The following is an 18,246-nucleotide window of genomic DNA, read 5'->3' as shown; positions in this document are numbered from 1 at the left end:
TCAGGACCACTTTGGCTAACCATTGTTCCAATAGAATCTCTGAGTTTTGATCTAGTGATTTTTCCGGAAACCCAAGAAACCGAATGTTGTTGCGTCGTGATCTTCCCTCCGCCTCTTCTGCTCTTCTCAACAGTGTTTTTACTTCTAGATCCAGTCGGAGAATTTGTTTTTAGTTGTCCGTTACTTTGGGGCTCATTTCGTTTAGCACCACCTCCGTTGACTTCACTTTTTCGGATAGTTTGCGGTGGTCCGCTCTAAGGATATTTAGGTCTTGCGATACCGTGTCTATTCTATTTTCCAATGATATTTTAGTGTCCATGATTGCTTGGAGTACTTTCTCAAATTGTGTGGAGTGGGCCAAAATTGTAGATTCCAGTGATTGTAAAGTAGGTATGTGTTGTTGGTCCCCAGGCGCTGGTCCATGCGTGCCCTGGTCCTGACTCCTCGCTGATTTTGATCTCCCGGCCATTTTGTCTCGGTTTGTGAGTCCCTGTTCCTTCTGCGCCTACGCAAACTCCCACGGCCCCTGGGTTGGACAGGTATGGAGGGCCGTATATCCACACGGATCCACACCGGAATACGCTTTTAGTTCTTTAGGTTGCCGCCCGCCTAATGTTCTACGATGTGAATTCCAGCTTGGCCGCCCGTTTCCAGGCCCCTCTACCGGCACCGGCGGGAGGGCTAAGGATGGCGGGGCTGGGGAGGGGGCGAGGCCCGCGCGCCCCTAGTGTTACTGCAGTCGGCCTGGACAATTCAGGGCCTGGGTGTGGGCCCCTCATTCCCACAATGTCGATCGCCATGTGCGCGCTCCTTCATTTGGGCTTCCATGCAGGGTTCTAATCCACGTGCCGGGGGAATGATGGTATACATTGTTTACTGCAGTGAGCGTTTCCTACGTGGCCCCGAGCGTTCAAAAAGTTGCCGGAGCCACCAGTAATGTTCAGGGGGCGTAAAGAACAAGACCACCCCGCCGATCTCGAACCGCCGGGTCTACTGCCCACCCGCCAAGGGATCCCCCCGCAGCCGCACCCCCACCTCACCTTCGGGGCTCAGGGACGGAGCTCCAGGCCTCGCAACGAGGCAAGATGGCGGCCGCAGTTCCCGAGGCGGTGTTGTTGTTCGGCAGCCTCCTTTCTCGGCCGCACAAGCGCCTCAGTAGCCGTTGACGAGGGGAGAGAGGCTCTCAGAGCAGGTCTCTCTTCTGTGCGAGGATGTTGGCGTCCCCAGGGCGCCCGGCAATTGTTTTAGTGGCGAGCCCGAGACGGAGCGCTTTATTAAGCGTCCCTCCCGGTCGCCATCTTGGCTCCTCCCCGCATCACCCCCTCTGTGGCTTCTGACAGTGTCAGTGATTACCCACACTCACCAAAGGTGTAATGTAGGTTTGCTAGAAAGCTACAGTAATTTAGTTTTTTCCCACCAGTAGCCTATGTATGGCACTGATCACTTGCTCGTTCCTGATGGGCTCATCAAGGGCCTTGTTACAAGTCCCCATGTATTTTGTTTTGAAGTTGTCACTGCAAATATTTATCTGCATCTTTGGGTGTCATGACTTCCCTGCTGGATAGGTCCTGGTAAAAGACATTGAATGCTTCTGCTATTAGTGTCATCTGTTACACTGTTTCTCTCCTGTACCCTATTTGTGTTCTCTTTAGCTCGCTAAGTTTGGAGACTCCTCATTCACAAGCATAGTTACTCTGTGTAAAATATCTGATAGAAGCTTCTAGCTGCTGAATCCTTACCTTTGAATTATCCCCAGGTGTCAGACTGGATCTGGGAACATGTTGAGCACTACCTCTGCGTGCTGGCAGGTGACGTCATTCGTCTGCGTGTCAGTGGTGCCAGAAGTGACATGCACTGTGTCTGTATAGATGCCAACTCAACATGCTGACATCGGCTTTTTCTTTCCATACTAGTCATTGCAGCTCCAGAGAGAGCTACCTGCAGTCAATTTATGACTTGTTTTTTTTCAATACTTTGTCGATATCTTTTGTCTCCTGGTGTGCTAGACATACCCCTAAGAGATGTGCAGGTTTCAAACTTCATGGTGCTTGTCACAGGCAGATGTCTGTAACTGATCTCCATCTGGTTTGCTTATGGTGCTTGGAGCCTGACCACAACTCCAAGGCCTACGTGGACTGCCATGCCATGCACCCAAAGGCATTGCACAAGTGCTCCTTGAAGCTCCTCGCTGCTAGAAGTCAGATGATCCCATCATGCCCACGATCCTGGTTGCGTGGAAGATCCTGGGAGCACTCGCGAAGCCACTCTCTAAGTTCTTTGTTTCAGTCAAAGTTTTCGGGTTTGTACCATAAAAAGAAAAATTCCAAGAACTTGAAACTCTTTGACTTAACCATGCTTGTTACAGTCCTTGAATTGAACTACAACACAAGTCCGAGGCCCCTCCCTCAGGCGTCCACTGCGAAGCCTGTGCCTGTGTCTTCCCCGCCTCTGTTTCCCAAGGCTAGAGCATGTCCTGCCAAACGAAGAGTTCTATGAGGCCATGCTCCTCATATTTGGGCAGCCCATACCCTCTAGATCTCCTTCAGGGCACATGGGATGCCTCCCGGCTGGTTCGCTGCCTGCCCTAGTTGGGCCCCTTGCATCCAGTGTTAGATCTGGAGCAGCTCTGAACACGATCTTCAGCAGAGCCCACTCCAGTACCGTCGTTCCCGGCGCTGCACGTCATACTTGACTCTGATTCGAAACCAGATCAGGGTCGTCTGAGCCTGAGGTCAACTGGTATGAGGAGCTGGTGGATTCAAAGCCACGAAAGTATGCAATAAAAATAATTTAAAATACATAAATAAGTAGCTAAAAACAATAAAACTATCACAATATTTCTGCAGATTTGTTTTGCAGGTACATTGCCTGACGTGAAGTGTCAGAGACAAAAAGAGCATCATATGTTAATACTGTATCCGATTGTTCCAGAGCAATAACAAATAAGCGTTAAATCCAACAGGACAATAAAAAATGTATAGAAGAAACATAGATGACAGCTAAACAATACAGCATCTCATGAAATACAACATAAGATATAATATACTGATATGTTGACCCCGGAAATAAGTGGCCATGCTTCTTAATGGAATAGGAGAGCCTTTCTTCTTATGAGCCACATTTCTCTCAGCTATTTAGCGACTGCACAAGCATACTGTGGTCGACAATCTGTTCTTAAAATTCCAAGGGCAGTGCAGTGACTGTGTGTACCCAATTGTCTACAGATAGGCAATAGCCTGATGAGTTATGGATAAGCTTAAGCTGGACAATCAAAAAAGGACATGAGCAGTTACTTTCAAAGAGTTGCAAACTGGGCATACTGGCGATTCCAGGGCCTCCCATTTGCAAGCAAATGATTTTAGGGATGGGGAACCAATTCTGAATTGTAAATATAACTTCTTGTCTAGCGGGACAGTAATGAATCCCAAAATTGCTTGAATACACTGGTAGACTTAAAATCAAGACATTCCCCTGTCAGGATGGCTCTTGCAGCTTATGGGCATCATTGAACATTGTTTGTGACTGATATTGCTTTTGCAAGAACTCTTTCGACTGGATATGGTCACTCGATGGAGTCTCCCAAAGCACAGTCGTGTCCAGAGAAATCGCCAGCTTTTTGATGTTTGAGGGCCAAGATTTGATTACCTCTCTCCGCCTTAACAATGTCCTACAGGTCTGCAGCATAGAGAGCAGGCTCAGGGGCAGACCAAATCCTCCTCCAGAGCAATAATGGGCGCAACCTAGCCTTACTTTCATGCCCAAATCCAATCCTGGATATTGGATAGTACAAGCTGACTGAAGACCTTTTGAATACAATCTATTAAGCTGATAGGTCTGTAATTTGCTGGGAGATGCAGGGTAGCTGTGGTCCTTGATGTATGTCTTGACAAAGGTGCTTTAGCCTCTGAACCTCCCCTCCCTTTGAGATGACATTAGCATGGGTGAGTATGTATTTTGACTGAGCGTCTGTGTCGCGCATAAAAATGTCGGCATATATACCATCGAGCCCAGGAGCCCTGCCACTTGTAATAGCATTAGGAGAAGCTTTGCTATCCGTTAACACAAACATTGAGTATGACTCAAAGATATGATATTCATTGGCAGCTCCTCAATAGGAGCTAAAGAGCCAACATCATACAAATTCTTAAAGCACTCAAACCTGTCAGATGGAGAAACATAGTTTGTGGGTTTGGGTGCCGAAGCATTGCCACCCCAGGTAAACATAGAACAAAATTTGGTGGTGGTGTTAGCAGAGCATTCTTCCTTTAAATGCTTTCACCTCTTTCCATTCTAATCCCTATTAGCTTTGGACAAGCTCTTTTTATAGGCCTTTCTAATGAAAGCAATTTGGGTATTGTCCTTTGATTTTATGGCCAACGCTAATGATGGTCTAAGGTATCACGTAAGACTGTTATATCCACTTTGCTTTTGGGGCAGGTATACAGTTTGGTAATACCGCATGTAAATTGTGGCGTATGTCAGGCAAGAAATCCTGATGGGCAGCCACATGGCACCATTTAAGTCTGGTGCATGTCAGTAGTAAGCTCAATGCCCCAGTGAGGGGGAGCTGAAGAGGATCAAATAAGTGTGTGCCCCAAAGAGCGAACATAGGAAAGACACTGTGGATTGTGGTCACTCTATTCTTTCCATAATGACGATGTCATCAACAAGGGGTTGCATCCTCAGTTCTACACTAATATAGTTAATCTGACTTGTATGATTGGGTTTATTAAACGTAAAAGCCCCCTTTGTGTCTGATTTCACCCGACGATTAGTGGCCCTGATCCCAAGTTCGAGGGTAAGGGCCCTTAGTTGCAAAGCAGCCTATGCCCAACCTTTTATAGGAACTATGTCCAACTGAGGGATAGCCCATTTCTCATTTTCTTCATAAGTTAGTCTAGCATCATCACTGTCGGGGGGTATTCAAAGCCAGTATTGAAACCTCCCGGAAAGATGAGATGGAATTGGAATGGGTGCCTTTCCAGATAATTCTCATGGAATTGTAGTGAAGCCAGACCACCTTTAACCCCTTTAGCATAGTTGCCACAAATGGCAACACTAGATTTCTCATAATTAATTCATTGAATGCCCGGACTATTTGGCCAACTAATGTCTAATTGCTGAATTTTAACATTTTATGAGGCTCTAACCCAAATAGTTAGCCCACCGGGGGTCTCCCGAACTGGCGTGGTTTCACAGGAAAGTAAAAAAACTAAGTAACCTACAGTAGTTTAAAAATTGAGTTTATGCTCCATTTTTCTTGGACAGGCAGATGTTGTGTTCGTCAGTCAGGTTGGGCTATTTTTGACTTGAGACCATCCACGTTCCATGAGGCAAGTGTTACCAATAAGGGCTTTTGTACTGTAGTGTCCGTGTTCAGTGCTTGCATCTGAGCAGAAAGGATTTCGGCATGTAGGGCAGCATTAGTAATTGATTGGCTTAAGGGGGGGGGCGATGAAATGAGAAATAGTTGTCGATCTGATGGTTATACTGGAATCTAACTTAGCTCCTGATGTCGTAGAGGTGGCAAGAAATACATGCTTGCTTGAAGCCTCGATCAAAAGACTTCTGTTAAAATTCAGTGTGGTTGGGCAAGTTGGTATCAATATAGTTATAGAAGAACCCATTAGTCAGTCAACATCACACAGAAGAAAAAGAACCAGATGTAGGACATAGGGTGTTGGGTGTGACATTAGACCGACTAATCTCTGACCAAAAGTATTTGAACTGGATTTTAGAATTATTTGGAGGGAAGGACTTGATATCAGGAGCCACTAGACTGTCTGCCATATTACCATCCCTAAAAGTTAACTCGATCATGTCAAAGTTCAGGTTACTTGTGGGGTGTATTTTTTTTTATAAAGATATTTTTATTATTTTGAAGTACAAATAGAAAATACACAACGAACATACACTATAGCAATACCTGAGAAACACCGATTTCAATACCATAGCACTCTTATCATGATGTAACATCTGCCACCTTTGTCTCAATCTTCCTGTGGAGTCCGGGGACCTGTTAAATTTAGGTTTTTAAGGTTTGCGGGATTCCAGAGATTATGGTCCTGTCTTTATGACTTTAGAGTAAGTCACCGTCTTTCCCTGAAACTACTCCAAGGGGGTCGGTATGCTCTCCCCTTTTATGGCCAGTGTTCGGTCACCCCCCTTGTGGGGTGTATTTTTTAAGCTAATGATATGGTCATCGCGATTGAGTTAGTAGAGAGGAAAACATCTACTGTTAGATCTCGATAAAGACAGATAGCTGCTTCCACATGATAGCCAGTTATTGGAAATACTGCCTGATAATTCGGCACTTGAGTGGGCACTAACTGGCTTTGGTAACAGAGAGTTGCCCAATGATCTAATTGGCACCGGGTCTCGTGGTGACTTTGGCCTTAAATACCTCCAACCAAGGTCTTTAGTTTGTCCTGAGGCAGTATCAGTGACTAATTAGAAGTTACTGTGTCTCAGCATAGATCTAGGTCGCTGCTCAGGAGACCTGGCTACCTTACTACAAGATGCTTCTCTGGCATTACAAGGTGTTATTGCCCCCAGAAATTAGCCATTGGTTTGAACAACTCACCAGATGCTGGCTTGTCTCTCCTCTGTGTGGCTACGGAGGTAGGGGCCTCTTCTAAGATGATGGTGGTGTGCAGGGCGGCTGAGTTCAGGATGAATGTCTTGACAGAGGTGCTTCAGCCTAGGCTTTTCCCTCTGAACCTCTCCTCCCATTTAACTAAGCCCCTTCGAACTTCCTACTTAAGGCCTGGTACAAGCCAAGCACATGGGCTCCTGTGCACAGAACAATTGCCCCCCACAATTGCACTGCTCATGTGGATCCCAGTTTCCTCACCCAGCATGCTACCCCAGAGAGCTTTGTCGTCCAAACATCCACCTCCAAAGTCAACCCTGGCTCTGTGCCTCTGGACATGGCTGGAATGCCAGGGCATTTCCCTGGTGGTTGAACACCTGGTGGGCTCTCTGATTGCCAGAGTGGATTAATTTATCCATCAATGCCTAGCGGATCACGAATGGCGTTTTTATCTGGCGGTGGTGCTAGGTCTCTTTCTAGAATGGGGATTAGAAATAGATCTATTCGCCACTGCTGAGAATGTATGATGTCAGCTTCTCACGCTGGAATTTCCTAGGCAGCTCACCCAGCTCACTCAGACGTAGGCAGCTCACTCAGACGCATTTTGTCTCAACCCAAACTCAGTCCTCCTGTACAGCTTTCCATCAATGCTACTCCTGCCTAGAGTTCTCAAGATGATCAGGAATGACCAGGCCAAAGTCATTCTTGTAGCTTCAGATTGGGCATGGAGAGTATGGTATCCGGATCTCCTGTGCATAAGCATTGGTCCTCCGATCAGGCTGCCCCTCCCGATTGGTCTCCTGTCGCAGCAGCAGGGCAGGATCTTGCATCTGAAACTGAACAATAGCAGTTAGCAGTTTTTGACCTTCCTCCCGAGGTCTGCAATCTTATTTTGGCAACAAAGTGTCACTGAACCAAGACTGTACATGCCTGGCATTGGAACAGATTTGTCGCATGGTTTGCCTCCAAGAATGTTGACATTCTTTCTGCACTCCTATTCCAAGTTTTATTGTTCATACTTTCTCTGGCCCAGCAAGGCTTTCCTTTGGGCTCCTTTAAAGGTTACTTGTCAGCAATTTTGGCTTTCTTGCGGTTGCCGGACCAGGCTTCTTTGTATAATTCATACCTTGTGACTCAGTTTCTAAAGGGATTCCAACACCTGCTCCCTCAAACAACATTCATTATGCCCCAGTGGGACCTCGATCTGGTCTTGACATTTCTAATGTGTGGGCTATTTTACACAACTATCCCCTCATTTTACTCAAGACTGCTTTTATCTTGGCCATAATATTGTGCAAGGAGGATCAGTGCACCCTACCTACACGACATTCTACCCAGACAAACTGGTACTGAGAACCCATGCCTCCTTTATTCTGAAAGTTGTGACACCTATTCATGTGGGCCAACATATCACCTTGCCTGCCTTCTTTGCCCTGCCTCATCCTTCCAAAGAAGAGACGGGGCTCCACTAACTGGACCCAAAAAACAGCCTTGTTTTTGTACATTGATTGTACCATAGTTCCAGGTGGCGATCAACTTTTCATTGGGTACATCGCAGCAAAGAAAGGAAAAGCTGTGTAAAAAAAAAAAAAAAAAAAAGGCCATCTCAAGATGGATAGTGCTCCGCATTTGAACTGCTTCGCATTGGCTAAGAATCAACCTCCTTTGGGCTGGCAAGCACATTCCACCATAGCAAAGGCTGCTACCACTACGTTAGCTTGTGGAGTCCCTCTCCTGAACTTGTCAGGCAGCAACGTGAACATGTCTACACACATTCACCAAACACTACTGCCAGGACAGTCGGGTCCATTGTGATGGGCAGGTTGCTTGTTCTATCCTTCAGGACTTCCTGGTCTAAATTTGTTTGCAGATCCTCTTCCGAGGAGGTATTGCTTGGGTAAGGAATCTGTGGCTAGAAGTTGCTCAGATGAACAAGTCACTTACCTTCAATAACACATTGTCAGGTAGAGACTCTATCTAGCTGCAGATTCCTTACCAACCCACCCTTCTTACCCGCTCTGCGAACAAATTTCTCCTTATAGCGTAACCCTTGTGAGGTCCTTAGTGTCTGTACACGGATACATCAGCAATCTTTGTTGCTCCATGGTTCTGGCGTGGGAAGGTCACAAAAAGTAACTGATGTCAGCACGCTGGGGTGGCACCTATATAGCCCCTGGACACATCACATCCGGTGCGGCTGCTGCTACGGTGCTGAACATCATCACCTACTGCTCTGTAGTGGTACTACTGGAAAACTTTCACAATCTAGTTTGAAGCCTGGGGATCAAGCTAAGATAAGGAATCTGTGGCTAGATAGTCTCTACCAGATATGCTTTACCGAAGGTAAGTAACTTGTTTGTTTAGTACGCAGCAGTGGGTATTCCACTTTCTCCTTTACTAGGGCCTACCCTTAGGCTCCGACTGCCAAAATGCACTCCAAGTTTAATTTCATGGCTTTTGTTTGTGTTCCCTCGCTAAAGTTCGAGAGTTGAGACTCCAGGTTTTTTTTCTTTGCCTCCCTTGTAGCTATTTTATGTTGTGCTGCAGGACCGCATTAAGAGCGTCCCATAAAACAACTGGTGACATACTGGATCTGTCATTTTAAGCCATAAGGTTAGTGATCCCCAATTTAATTTCTTCTCTCTGGAGTCATGCAGTAGGGTATCATCGAGGCCCCAAGTTGTTTCGGGTTATGTTACATGAATTTAATGTAATCAGAATATGGTCAAACAGTGCATTGTGTTCCACTACTGTTTCAACTACCTCTTTTGTAAGACCATTGCCATTCAAAAAACAAGGCAAGCATACATCTTGGGTGCTGAAGAAGTAGTCAATGAGGTCACTTCACCATCATTAAACCTGTTCTGGGAAATATATTTCACTCCATTCATCACCAGATTAAAATCCTCCCAAATCAGTAACCATCTCTCTGCATACTCTAAGACTGGCTTAAGAAATGCTACTTATTTCGTATTAGAGACATATAAGAAGACTTTTTAGTACATGTGTTGGGCCTATCTGCACTACATTCCTGCATCTGATATATCTTGCTATATGCTGCCTTTATAGCTGCTTTTTCTGTTAGATCACTACTAGGCCAATGTCATGTTAAGGGAAGTGAAGAACTGGATCGGGTTGCATTTGGAGTTCGTTTTGTGCTAGTCTTTTTTTTAGAATGTGTGTTTCTATGAATAGGCATATGTCCCCCTTTCTCTCCCTTACTAGGCTAATATTCACCAAACATTACGCAGTGCATTCGGTCACTTAACATTCAGACTAACCAATTTTAGCATCTAAACATCTCTCAACAATGCAAGCTGGTACTACTACCACAGCCTTTTTTTGCATTGCACTGGGCATCCTCTGTGCCTCTAATTGCTAGCCTTAAACCTGAACATTGTCTAGCTTGATTATAGACCATGATCCCTCATGTCTCCATCGGATGCCCCTTTGGGGAGATTATAGGTATTTTGTCAACTCTTGGCAATGTTAATCCTGTGGGTTGCAAATATGCCAAACTGAACAGAAAGAGTAGCATGAGCTCTCTGGTTAGAGTAAGTGGGTCCATTCAGGTCTCCCCTCAGAATTCCCCGACAGCAGTAATAACAGTTATACAGTCCTTCCTTATATGCATCCACATGATGCTGGTAATCTTTCACGGCCACCTTACAACAGTGATCAAAACCTCCACATCCACCTACTGCAGAGACCCCACTTCTCATCCCAGGCTGTGCAACTTAAGTACTTCAAAATAGTATTTTAAACCGGACAGACTTAGATTATGCCCTTAAGGGCGATGTTAACTTCTGTTCGACCTGTTGCCTTGTAACTTCAATAATTGAAGCTCATTGTGCTTCTCGTTTTCTTTGTCATGCAGGGACAGAGACTTTCCTTTATTATTCTTCCATATGATTGTCCATTGTCATCTGGTATTGGACCTTGTGGTATTGAGGCTCAGGTCTTTAATTTGGAGTTGATCAAAACTAATGCCTAGTATAGAGATTTGTTTCTCAAACATTTTTTAATGTTTTTGTGAGTCCTATGTGAAAATAGGCAGGATTGGGTGTCCTTATTGATGTAACGTGTTCTGGACACAGAGAAAGTTTTTGACCTTCAATTTTCTTTATGCCTTTCCAAAGTGTTCGCTGCTAAGTCATTGTAGAGGGGGCTAACTGCTATCCATCACAGGTGATTTAGTTAATTTTCCCTACCAAATCAGTCATTTTTTCTTTTTCCATTGTATAAATGCACCTTTGTGAAAGCATCGTCTTCCATCTTCTGGTGTAGATCAATAATCCTTGTACCTAATGCAGTCACATCACTCTGCAGTTACCTTAAATACTCCTTTAGGTCTCCTCTGATGTTGCTCACTTCCTCTTTCAAAGGGTACTACAGGACTTCTTGAGTTAAATTAGTGCTTTTGAGCTGGTTGGGGCCTCTTAAATAATTCATCTGCCCAGTCTGCTTTATCTCCTTGCTCCAGTTTCCATCTTTCGATATCAATAAGTGTTTTTCTTAGGTGCATCTTTACAACTCCTGTTTGAGAGCAGCTAGGCTGTCAGTACAAGAAAGCCATATGAAGTTTTACCCTTTTTTGCAAAACTTGGAGGGTATGTTGTCAGTATTGGCTACCCTTGTGATGCAGCGGATGTCAACACCAGCCCTTTCAGTGGACACAGAAATTCAGTTGCAAAATATATCACAATTAACTGCTTTCAGAGACCAACAATTTCTGTGACTGTAAAGTTGTTGCTAGTATCCAAAAGGAATGGTTAGTTATCAAGAGCTCTACACCAAAGGTTGCTTGAAAGTTTGAGTCCTTCAGGTCGGCACTGCAATTTACAGTTAGCAGTGTGAGTTCTTCAAATCCGAACTTAAGATTTAATTATAAAAGTGTAAATTCTTCACAAGAGTGCAGAGATGCAATTTGCAGTTGTGAGTTCTCCAGCCAGGGGATGCCAGTTCTTGACAAATAGTTATTTATTGTCTTCAGGTTTGTGTTAGTATCCTTTGTGGAAGGTTCATTGTAGCTCATTCTGTATGTTCACCTCCATATTGTGTGCAGAACCCTTTTCTTTCTTTTTTGTTTTGCACCTTGAAGCATGTCCACATTTCACATTGAGTGCTTAAGTTATTTAAAATTAATATTAACCCAGCAGAGTTAATATGACCAACTCCTTCCCAACCATCACTCCTACATTATTGAGTCTGAACTTTCCAATGTGACTTCCATTAAACTTTTCCATTATTATCCTTTTCAGCTTCGTGAGTGATTAGCACCTCTTTAAAGGTTTCAAATCTTAACAGTAGCTAATAATTTTTTTCCATAATCTACTTTGGAGATATTCAGAATTGCTTAATTTTCTCTCTTGGACCCCCTTCAGAGTGACAGATATTGGTATATTGGGATACGAACAGGCCAGAAAATGTTACAGATCCAGAATAAACACTAAACTAATATCGTTTGGCCTTTTGACATATATTTATTCTCATTTTTCATCTGCTCTGCTGCCCTCATCTTTGTCTTTGAATTCATTAAAAAAAATTACCAAAGAAGGCCACAGCATTAAGGTGGACCATCACAAACCAAGAATGTTTTTTTGACTGCGTTTTCAATATTCAAACCATCTATGTAGATTGAATATTTTTCCCATGAAGCAAAATTGTGATAACATATTATTCACTATGGCTGAAGCTGTACTGGTCCCTGGCTCTGACTGTACCTTTTCAAGCAGTCATCACCGTTTCTGATGCATGATGATTTCTGAAATCGAACTTGATAATGGTTTGTATTACAATAATTCCTACATTTATGAGGGGGAAAGGGAGGGACTCATATGTATTTTTAAAAGTAAACCTTTTTTAAAATAACAACATTCACTCACTTCTTGTCATTTTCAGTCCGATCTTTTCTGCCATTTTATAATAGTTCAGTGTCCCAAACCTCTGCACCAACAATACACCAGTTGTTCTATCAACATACATCTTCCAGGCTCTAGAATTTCCATCAGCTGATGTCACGCAATGCATTATTGTCACCCACTGATGCTGCCATGTTACAGTAAACATTATTTACATGGAAAGTGTACTGGATATTCTTTTCTGGACATGCACTGTCCGAGGAACATGCAACAAGTAAATGAAGTCAACCTGGAGGCCTCTGCTAATTGGTTTAACACACCCCTGTATCAGTAAATTTAACTGAGCCTTTTGGGCTGAATAGAGTGTTTTGTTTTTAAATAAATTATGAGGTGATCCTGTCCATTTAGATCATTGCATCCTGAGGTGACCCATCAAAGGGTGTTTGGATTGCCCCTAAGGCATCAAGTCATATCACTGTAACGACAGTCGTGTTAGAGATAGCAAAACGGCACTTCTGCAGAGACTGCTTGCATCCAACAAATGGACGGTAAGAAATTGAGAAAAAAATATAATCCCAAAAAGACAAGCTTACTGCTCATTTTTCACCATTATTCATGGTTTGGTATTTTTAGAACAGCAGTGTGCAGTTATATTTGTCAGGGTCAGAGCAGGCCGTTCAAGTGCGTTTTGCAAATCCTGCCTCCGGACAGGTCATGGATTGATAAATTCTGTTATTTCACAGGATCAGTTTGGCAAGTTTAATAAAGTCCCCGAGTGGCAAAGATTGGCGGGCAAAGCTGCTAAAGAGGTGGAGAAGTTTGCCAAAGACAAAGTTGACATTGTGCTATTGCACTGGAGAGACCGAATGGGAATTGCTCAAAAGGAGGTAAGACATCAGGCCCTGGGATAATCTGCTGTTGGCACAAATGCGCATTTCACTAATACGTCTATGAATAAATACAAAATAATGAGGTCACTGTTAATGTACCTAACACTGTTAATGTTAGTTGCAGATCATTACATCCACCTCCTCATAGGTAAAGCAGTATGAATGGTTTGTACTTTACATTTGGAGTTTCTAAGGTCAAAGACACTGTGTACATTTATCATTAGAATGATTTCCCATCCCATTGTATTCATCCTTTCGGCCTGCTAAATATGTTGTACCATGACATTAAAACGTGAGAGAGTAAAGAAAATTGAAAATGGAAAAATTGATGCTCTGACGAACTCCAAAAGACTTGAATTCCAGTTTATTAGGGAGAGGGCAGCGCAAGGGTTGACGTTAAACAACATTGAATACATAATGATCCCATAATAGGTCTCGTGTCAACTAGTCTTTTCCATGGCACGTTTTAACTGGAGTTCCTCTACGCAAAGAGGAAACTCACATTTGAGGAGGCTTTTTCTGAGGAAATATGTACTTTTTTCATTCTGAAAGTTACACCACACTTTCCACCCTGACACAGCTACCATTCCATGCACAAGATACAGAATTTATTCTGAAACTGCAAATGAATGAGGACCCTCTTCAATGGGACCGCCAAGGTGGTGCTAGAAATTGCTATATACTTGATTTAGATGATATTGCTTTAGTACTGTAACCCACTAAGAGTTCCCTTGTGATGAAACTTCTGACTACTGTGTTGCCATTCACAGTGCAGCCTTTCAGCATGGGGTCACAATGCAAGTAGAGGACTAAGAGCTGAATCAAATGGTTCTCAGTTCCACTGATGAGAATGTCAAGGACCTATTTAAATCCACATTCTTCACCCCCTAGAGTGGAAAGAAAATATATGGCTGTGCTCCAAGACCCTATTTACATTAGAGGCCATTACTAATGGTGCATGAAGCATGCAAGGCTTTGTGGAGGACAGTTTTTAGGCAAAGAACAAATGCACATAGACTGTGATTAAAGAGCAGATGCAGTATGAGATAGCTATCCTGACCTGCATTGCTGGAATGATTGTCTAAAATGGAATTACATAGTGGAAGTAGCACAGAACATCCCAGAACTCCATCATAAGACTACAAAGTTAAGTCCAAGCTGGACATATGTTCCTTGGTGAGGTGCAGATACATCCTGTAAACATATCAGCAGCATTTGCTCTTACTCAGGAAGCATGACTACGAATCTGTTTTTCTACCTTTTAGTACACTAACAGTTTTTAAGGATTTCATTTAATGAAGAACATCTTTTTCTCCCGCAGGTGAATGATATGTTAAAAAACTTTAAGAAACACACAGCACATGGCAAGTTTAATGAGAAAACAAACCACTCTCCTCTTTTTAAAAAAAAAAAATAGTTTTGCTATTCAGCATAAATTCTGTTTACTAAAAGAATGGTGGCCACTCAGCTAAGTCATCAAGGTACAGACCAGCAAGTATGTTCTAAGAATACACAGGCAGGTGGAGATTCACAAATTAATATGCTAGAAACCTCTTAAAGCACCCAGGCGTGAGAAATGGTCCATCAAGTAGCATTTCAAAATAGTACCCAGATGCAAAGTCAGAGTTAACAACTAAGCACTTATGATGATTAGCTGGTTACACTGGGATAGTCAACCTTATGCAGTGCTCAAACCCCTCATCAAGTAATGTTTTCTTTCATTCCAAGCATATTTTATCAAATAATCTTAGGATGGCTATATTCATGTTTAAACTTATCTTTAACTTCTCCAGGTCATGTGCACAAAGTTAAAAACCTATCATAAAAAATGTTTCCATTCCAGAACACATTCAGAACCTTACTGGCCCTTAGCTTCATAGTCCATTTTTCCACAGTGTTGTATAAATATTTCTTCTTGTGTAACTTTATATATTATTGGAGGCAGTTTGCAGTCCATGTTGTTTAGCAGTACAGAAGCATATTCACAGATTTAAGCCATGGTGTGTTTTGCTGCATCTTGCTGCTTCTTCAGAAAACAAAACCACAAACTTCAAGAAAAAATATTTTAAAATTACAAATGGAGAAACAAAGCTGTTCTCATTTACAGTTCTGTTTTTTAGAGGCCATCATAGATTACTTTTTCATTATTTTATTTCCAAAAATCTGCAAATTGCGTTTCCTCAAATGCCTGAGGCAAGTAGATTGTGAGCACCATGACCACATTAAAAAAGATGTACAGGGGTAAAATTTCATGTATTCAGCGGCAGATATGATGCTGTTAATTGTACAGCGCTTCAAGACCCATCGGCCCACGATATAATCCCAGGGAACAAAGTCTGTGTTCTTGATGCATGGTATGCCCCCACCCCTTTCTAATTTAGGACCAATTCACTTTGATTTTCCTCTAGTATGTCTTTTTTTTAATTGGTTTACAGACCCTGGAACATTATTCAGGCACTGAGCCTGCCTTCCTCTTTTCAGATTATTTTATGATAAGGAGGTGTTTCCTTCACCTCCTCCCACCTGCTTGATTGTTTTTGCTCTGGAACCAATTAATTGCATCCATTCACGTTCTGCCATAGCGGTTCATATATTTTAGGTAATTGGCTTGTGGCAGTGTCATCTTTATTGTTACTCCAGTATTGGAACTTTCATAGATTCACATGCTTGAATTATTCCCTGTTGTTGAGATGGGAGCCCCCCCCCGGTATATTTAACTAAGTAGTGTTGAAATAGATATAATCTAAGGGCACTAGGCCTCTTAATTGAACAGTCTATCAGAGTAATTTTAAGAAAAAGGACCAAACTTGAGCATCCACCAATAAGACAACATCACCCTCTAGAACCCTCCTGAGAGAAGCTCCAGTACCTCAGATTTTCTACCGCATTTCGTGCTACGGAGTCTCCTCAGAGCTCTGCTCTTTCTCTTTTGGATTAGCTTTGCACTGTTTTTTCTCTGCTAAAACTTGTTTTGACTGATTGTGGGTAAGGACTCAGCATGTCTGACAAGTAGAAGAAGGGTTTATCCAGAGCCTGCAAGACCTGTGGTAAAAAGAGACTGCACTCTGAAGACCCTCATCAGGATTGCATATACTGCCTCTATCCAGACCACTCAGCCAAAGACTGTAAGGTTTGTTATACCTTTTCTTCTAAAACTCTAAAGGATAGAGAAGGCAGATTGTTGATGTGGCTGCATAAACTTAAGTCTAGAGATAATCCAGTCTCGGATTCAGATAGTGATGACTCAACATTGTCCAAAAAGTTATCAAAAAGGGCTAGATCAGATACAAGATCTCCTTTGGAGCAATCAAGAAAAGACCGCCTCATGGTCTTACAAGGGCCGCAGCCCCTCTACTTCTCCTCATAGATCCTTCAGGAAAGGGGAGAGAGGTCATGCCAGCAGCTCTGAGAGGCACAAAAAGTCATCTTCTGTACCGCCATCTGTGCTTTTCAGAAGGCCCTCATCTGCTACTGGGGCAACGACTGTACCGACGAGGGCGTCGGTGAGTGCTTTTTCACCATCGACGACTTCCATTGTTTCAGCGTCGACGGCAGTTTTGACTACAACATCATCGACAACGAGTGTCCCACCGAGAACAGCGTCAACTACGTCATCGTCGACGAGGATCTACACCGCATCATCGTCGACGAGGATCTACACCGCATCATCGTCGACGGCAGTGACAATGGTGTCCGCATTGCCATCGTCGAAGGCCTTGTCGATGGTAGACTCTTCAGTAAGGCTGTTGACGATTAAGACCTCTATGCGTTCGTCGTCAACGACTCTACCGTCGATGAAGGCTATATCTGCGCCGTCGACGACAATGTCGACGAGGGAAAAACAGCACAAAAACCAGGAAAAACTTACCCCAAGTCATACCTCACCTAGTACGGTAACCCCTCTCATGCCAGTACACCTGCTGGAGGGGGATGGAGAGTCAGACGACGAGGGTCCATTTGGAACAGCACATAGCCCCTCACAATTAAACGTCAAATATCAAGAGGACGATGATGAGTATGGCGAGACCTATGACCCGCAGTACTATGGAGGGAATCAACCATATCAGGAGGAGGCATACATACCAAGCTCTTTGTTTTCTGATCTCAGAGCAATGCTGGCTGACTACAGTAAGCGTTTTCCTCCTCAAGGACAGCAACCTCCTCCATCGCCCGTTTCAGGGGTTACCACTCCAGCTCAGAGACCAACCTCTTTGCCACTAGAGAATGTGGCCACGCGGGATATGATCATACCGCAGGACACTGATGCTTCGGAAGGTGATCAAGAAGAAGGGGAGCTCCTTGACACTCAGTCGGACTGGTACAAATGTTATTCCTGCGCCTCCTTCTCAGCCGAAGGTGGATTCCCCTCCAGATGACATTGGGGTTCCATAATCTCCTGGAGAGAGTGGCTAAACGGTTTGCTCTGCCAGTGCCGTCCAAGCACACAGATTGCTTCTTATATGATTTTAATGAGCCGTTCCAGAAATCTGTGTGCTCTATACCATTAGTCAACTTCTTATGGGAAGAGGAGTTGAAAGTTCTGCACAACCCTGCTACGGTCACGGCGGTGATTCCCCGGCTAGACAAAAAATACAAAGCACTGGAGGATGCCCCAGCATGTCTAACTGGTCACCCTCATCCAGACTCAGTGGTTGCTCAGGCGGCACAGAGAAGGTCCGAAAAATCCCTCTGCTCCAATTTCCGCACCTCCGGACAAAGAGGGTAGACGGTTGGACAATATTGGAAAGAGGTTCTCGTCAATGGCTAGCCTCGTTATAAGAGAGGCTAACTCCCTGGTAGTGTTAGCCAGATATGACAGCCAACTATAGGCAGACATCACCCCGCATATTGACCAGTTGCCGGAGGATGTTAAATCAGAGGCTAAGAAGACGTTACATGAGGG

At 43.7% G+C, this 18,246-nt stretch overlaps 1 protein-coding gene across 2 annotated transcripts in view; it reads left to right on the top strand.

The window, feature by feature from the left end:
- DNAJC13 (DnaJ heat shock protein family (Hsp40) member C13) overlaps positions 1 to 18,246 on the top strand; it is an 876,382-nt gene that overhangs the window by 314,302 nt on the left and 543,834 nt on the right. For both annotated transcript variants that reach the window (XM_069211911.1, XM_069211910.1), the window contains exon 20: positions 13,197 to 13,340. In XM_069211911.1, coding sequence (XP_069068012.1) covers positions 13,197 to 13,340 — 144 coding nt within the window. The remainder of the gene's footprint in view (positions 1 to 13,196; positions 13,341 to 18,246) is intronic.

This window comes from Pleurodeles waltl, chromosome 10, assembly GCF_031143425.1.
Source record: "Pleurodeles waltl isolate 20211129_DDA chromosome 10, aPleWal1.hap1.20221129, whole genome shotgun sequence".
Classification (NCBI taxonomy): domain Eukaryota; kingdom Metazoa; phylum Chordata; class Amphibia; order Caudata; family Salamandridae; genus Pleurodeles; species Pleurodeles waltl.
This window is presented reverse-complemented; position numbering and strand designations above follow the sequence as displayed.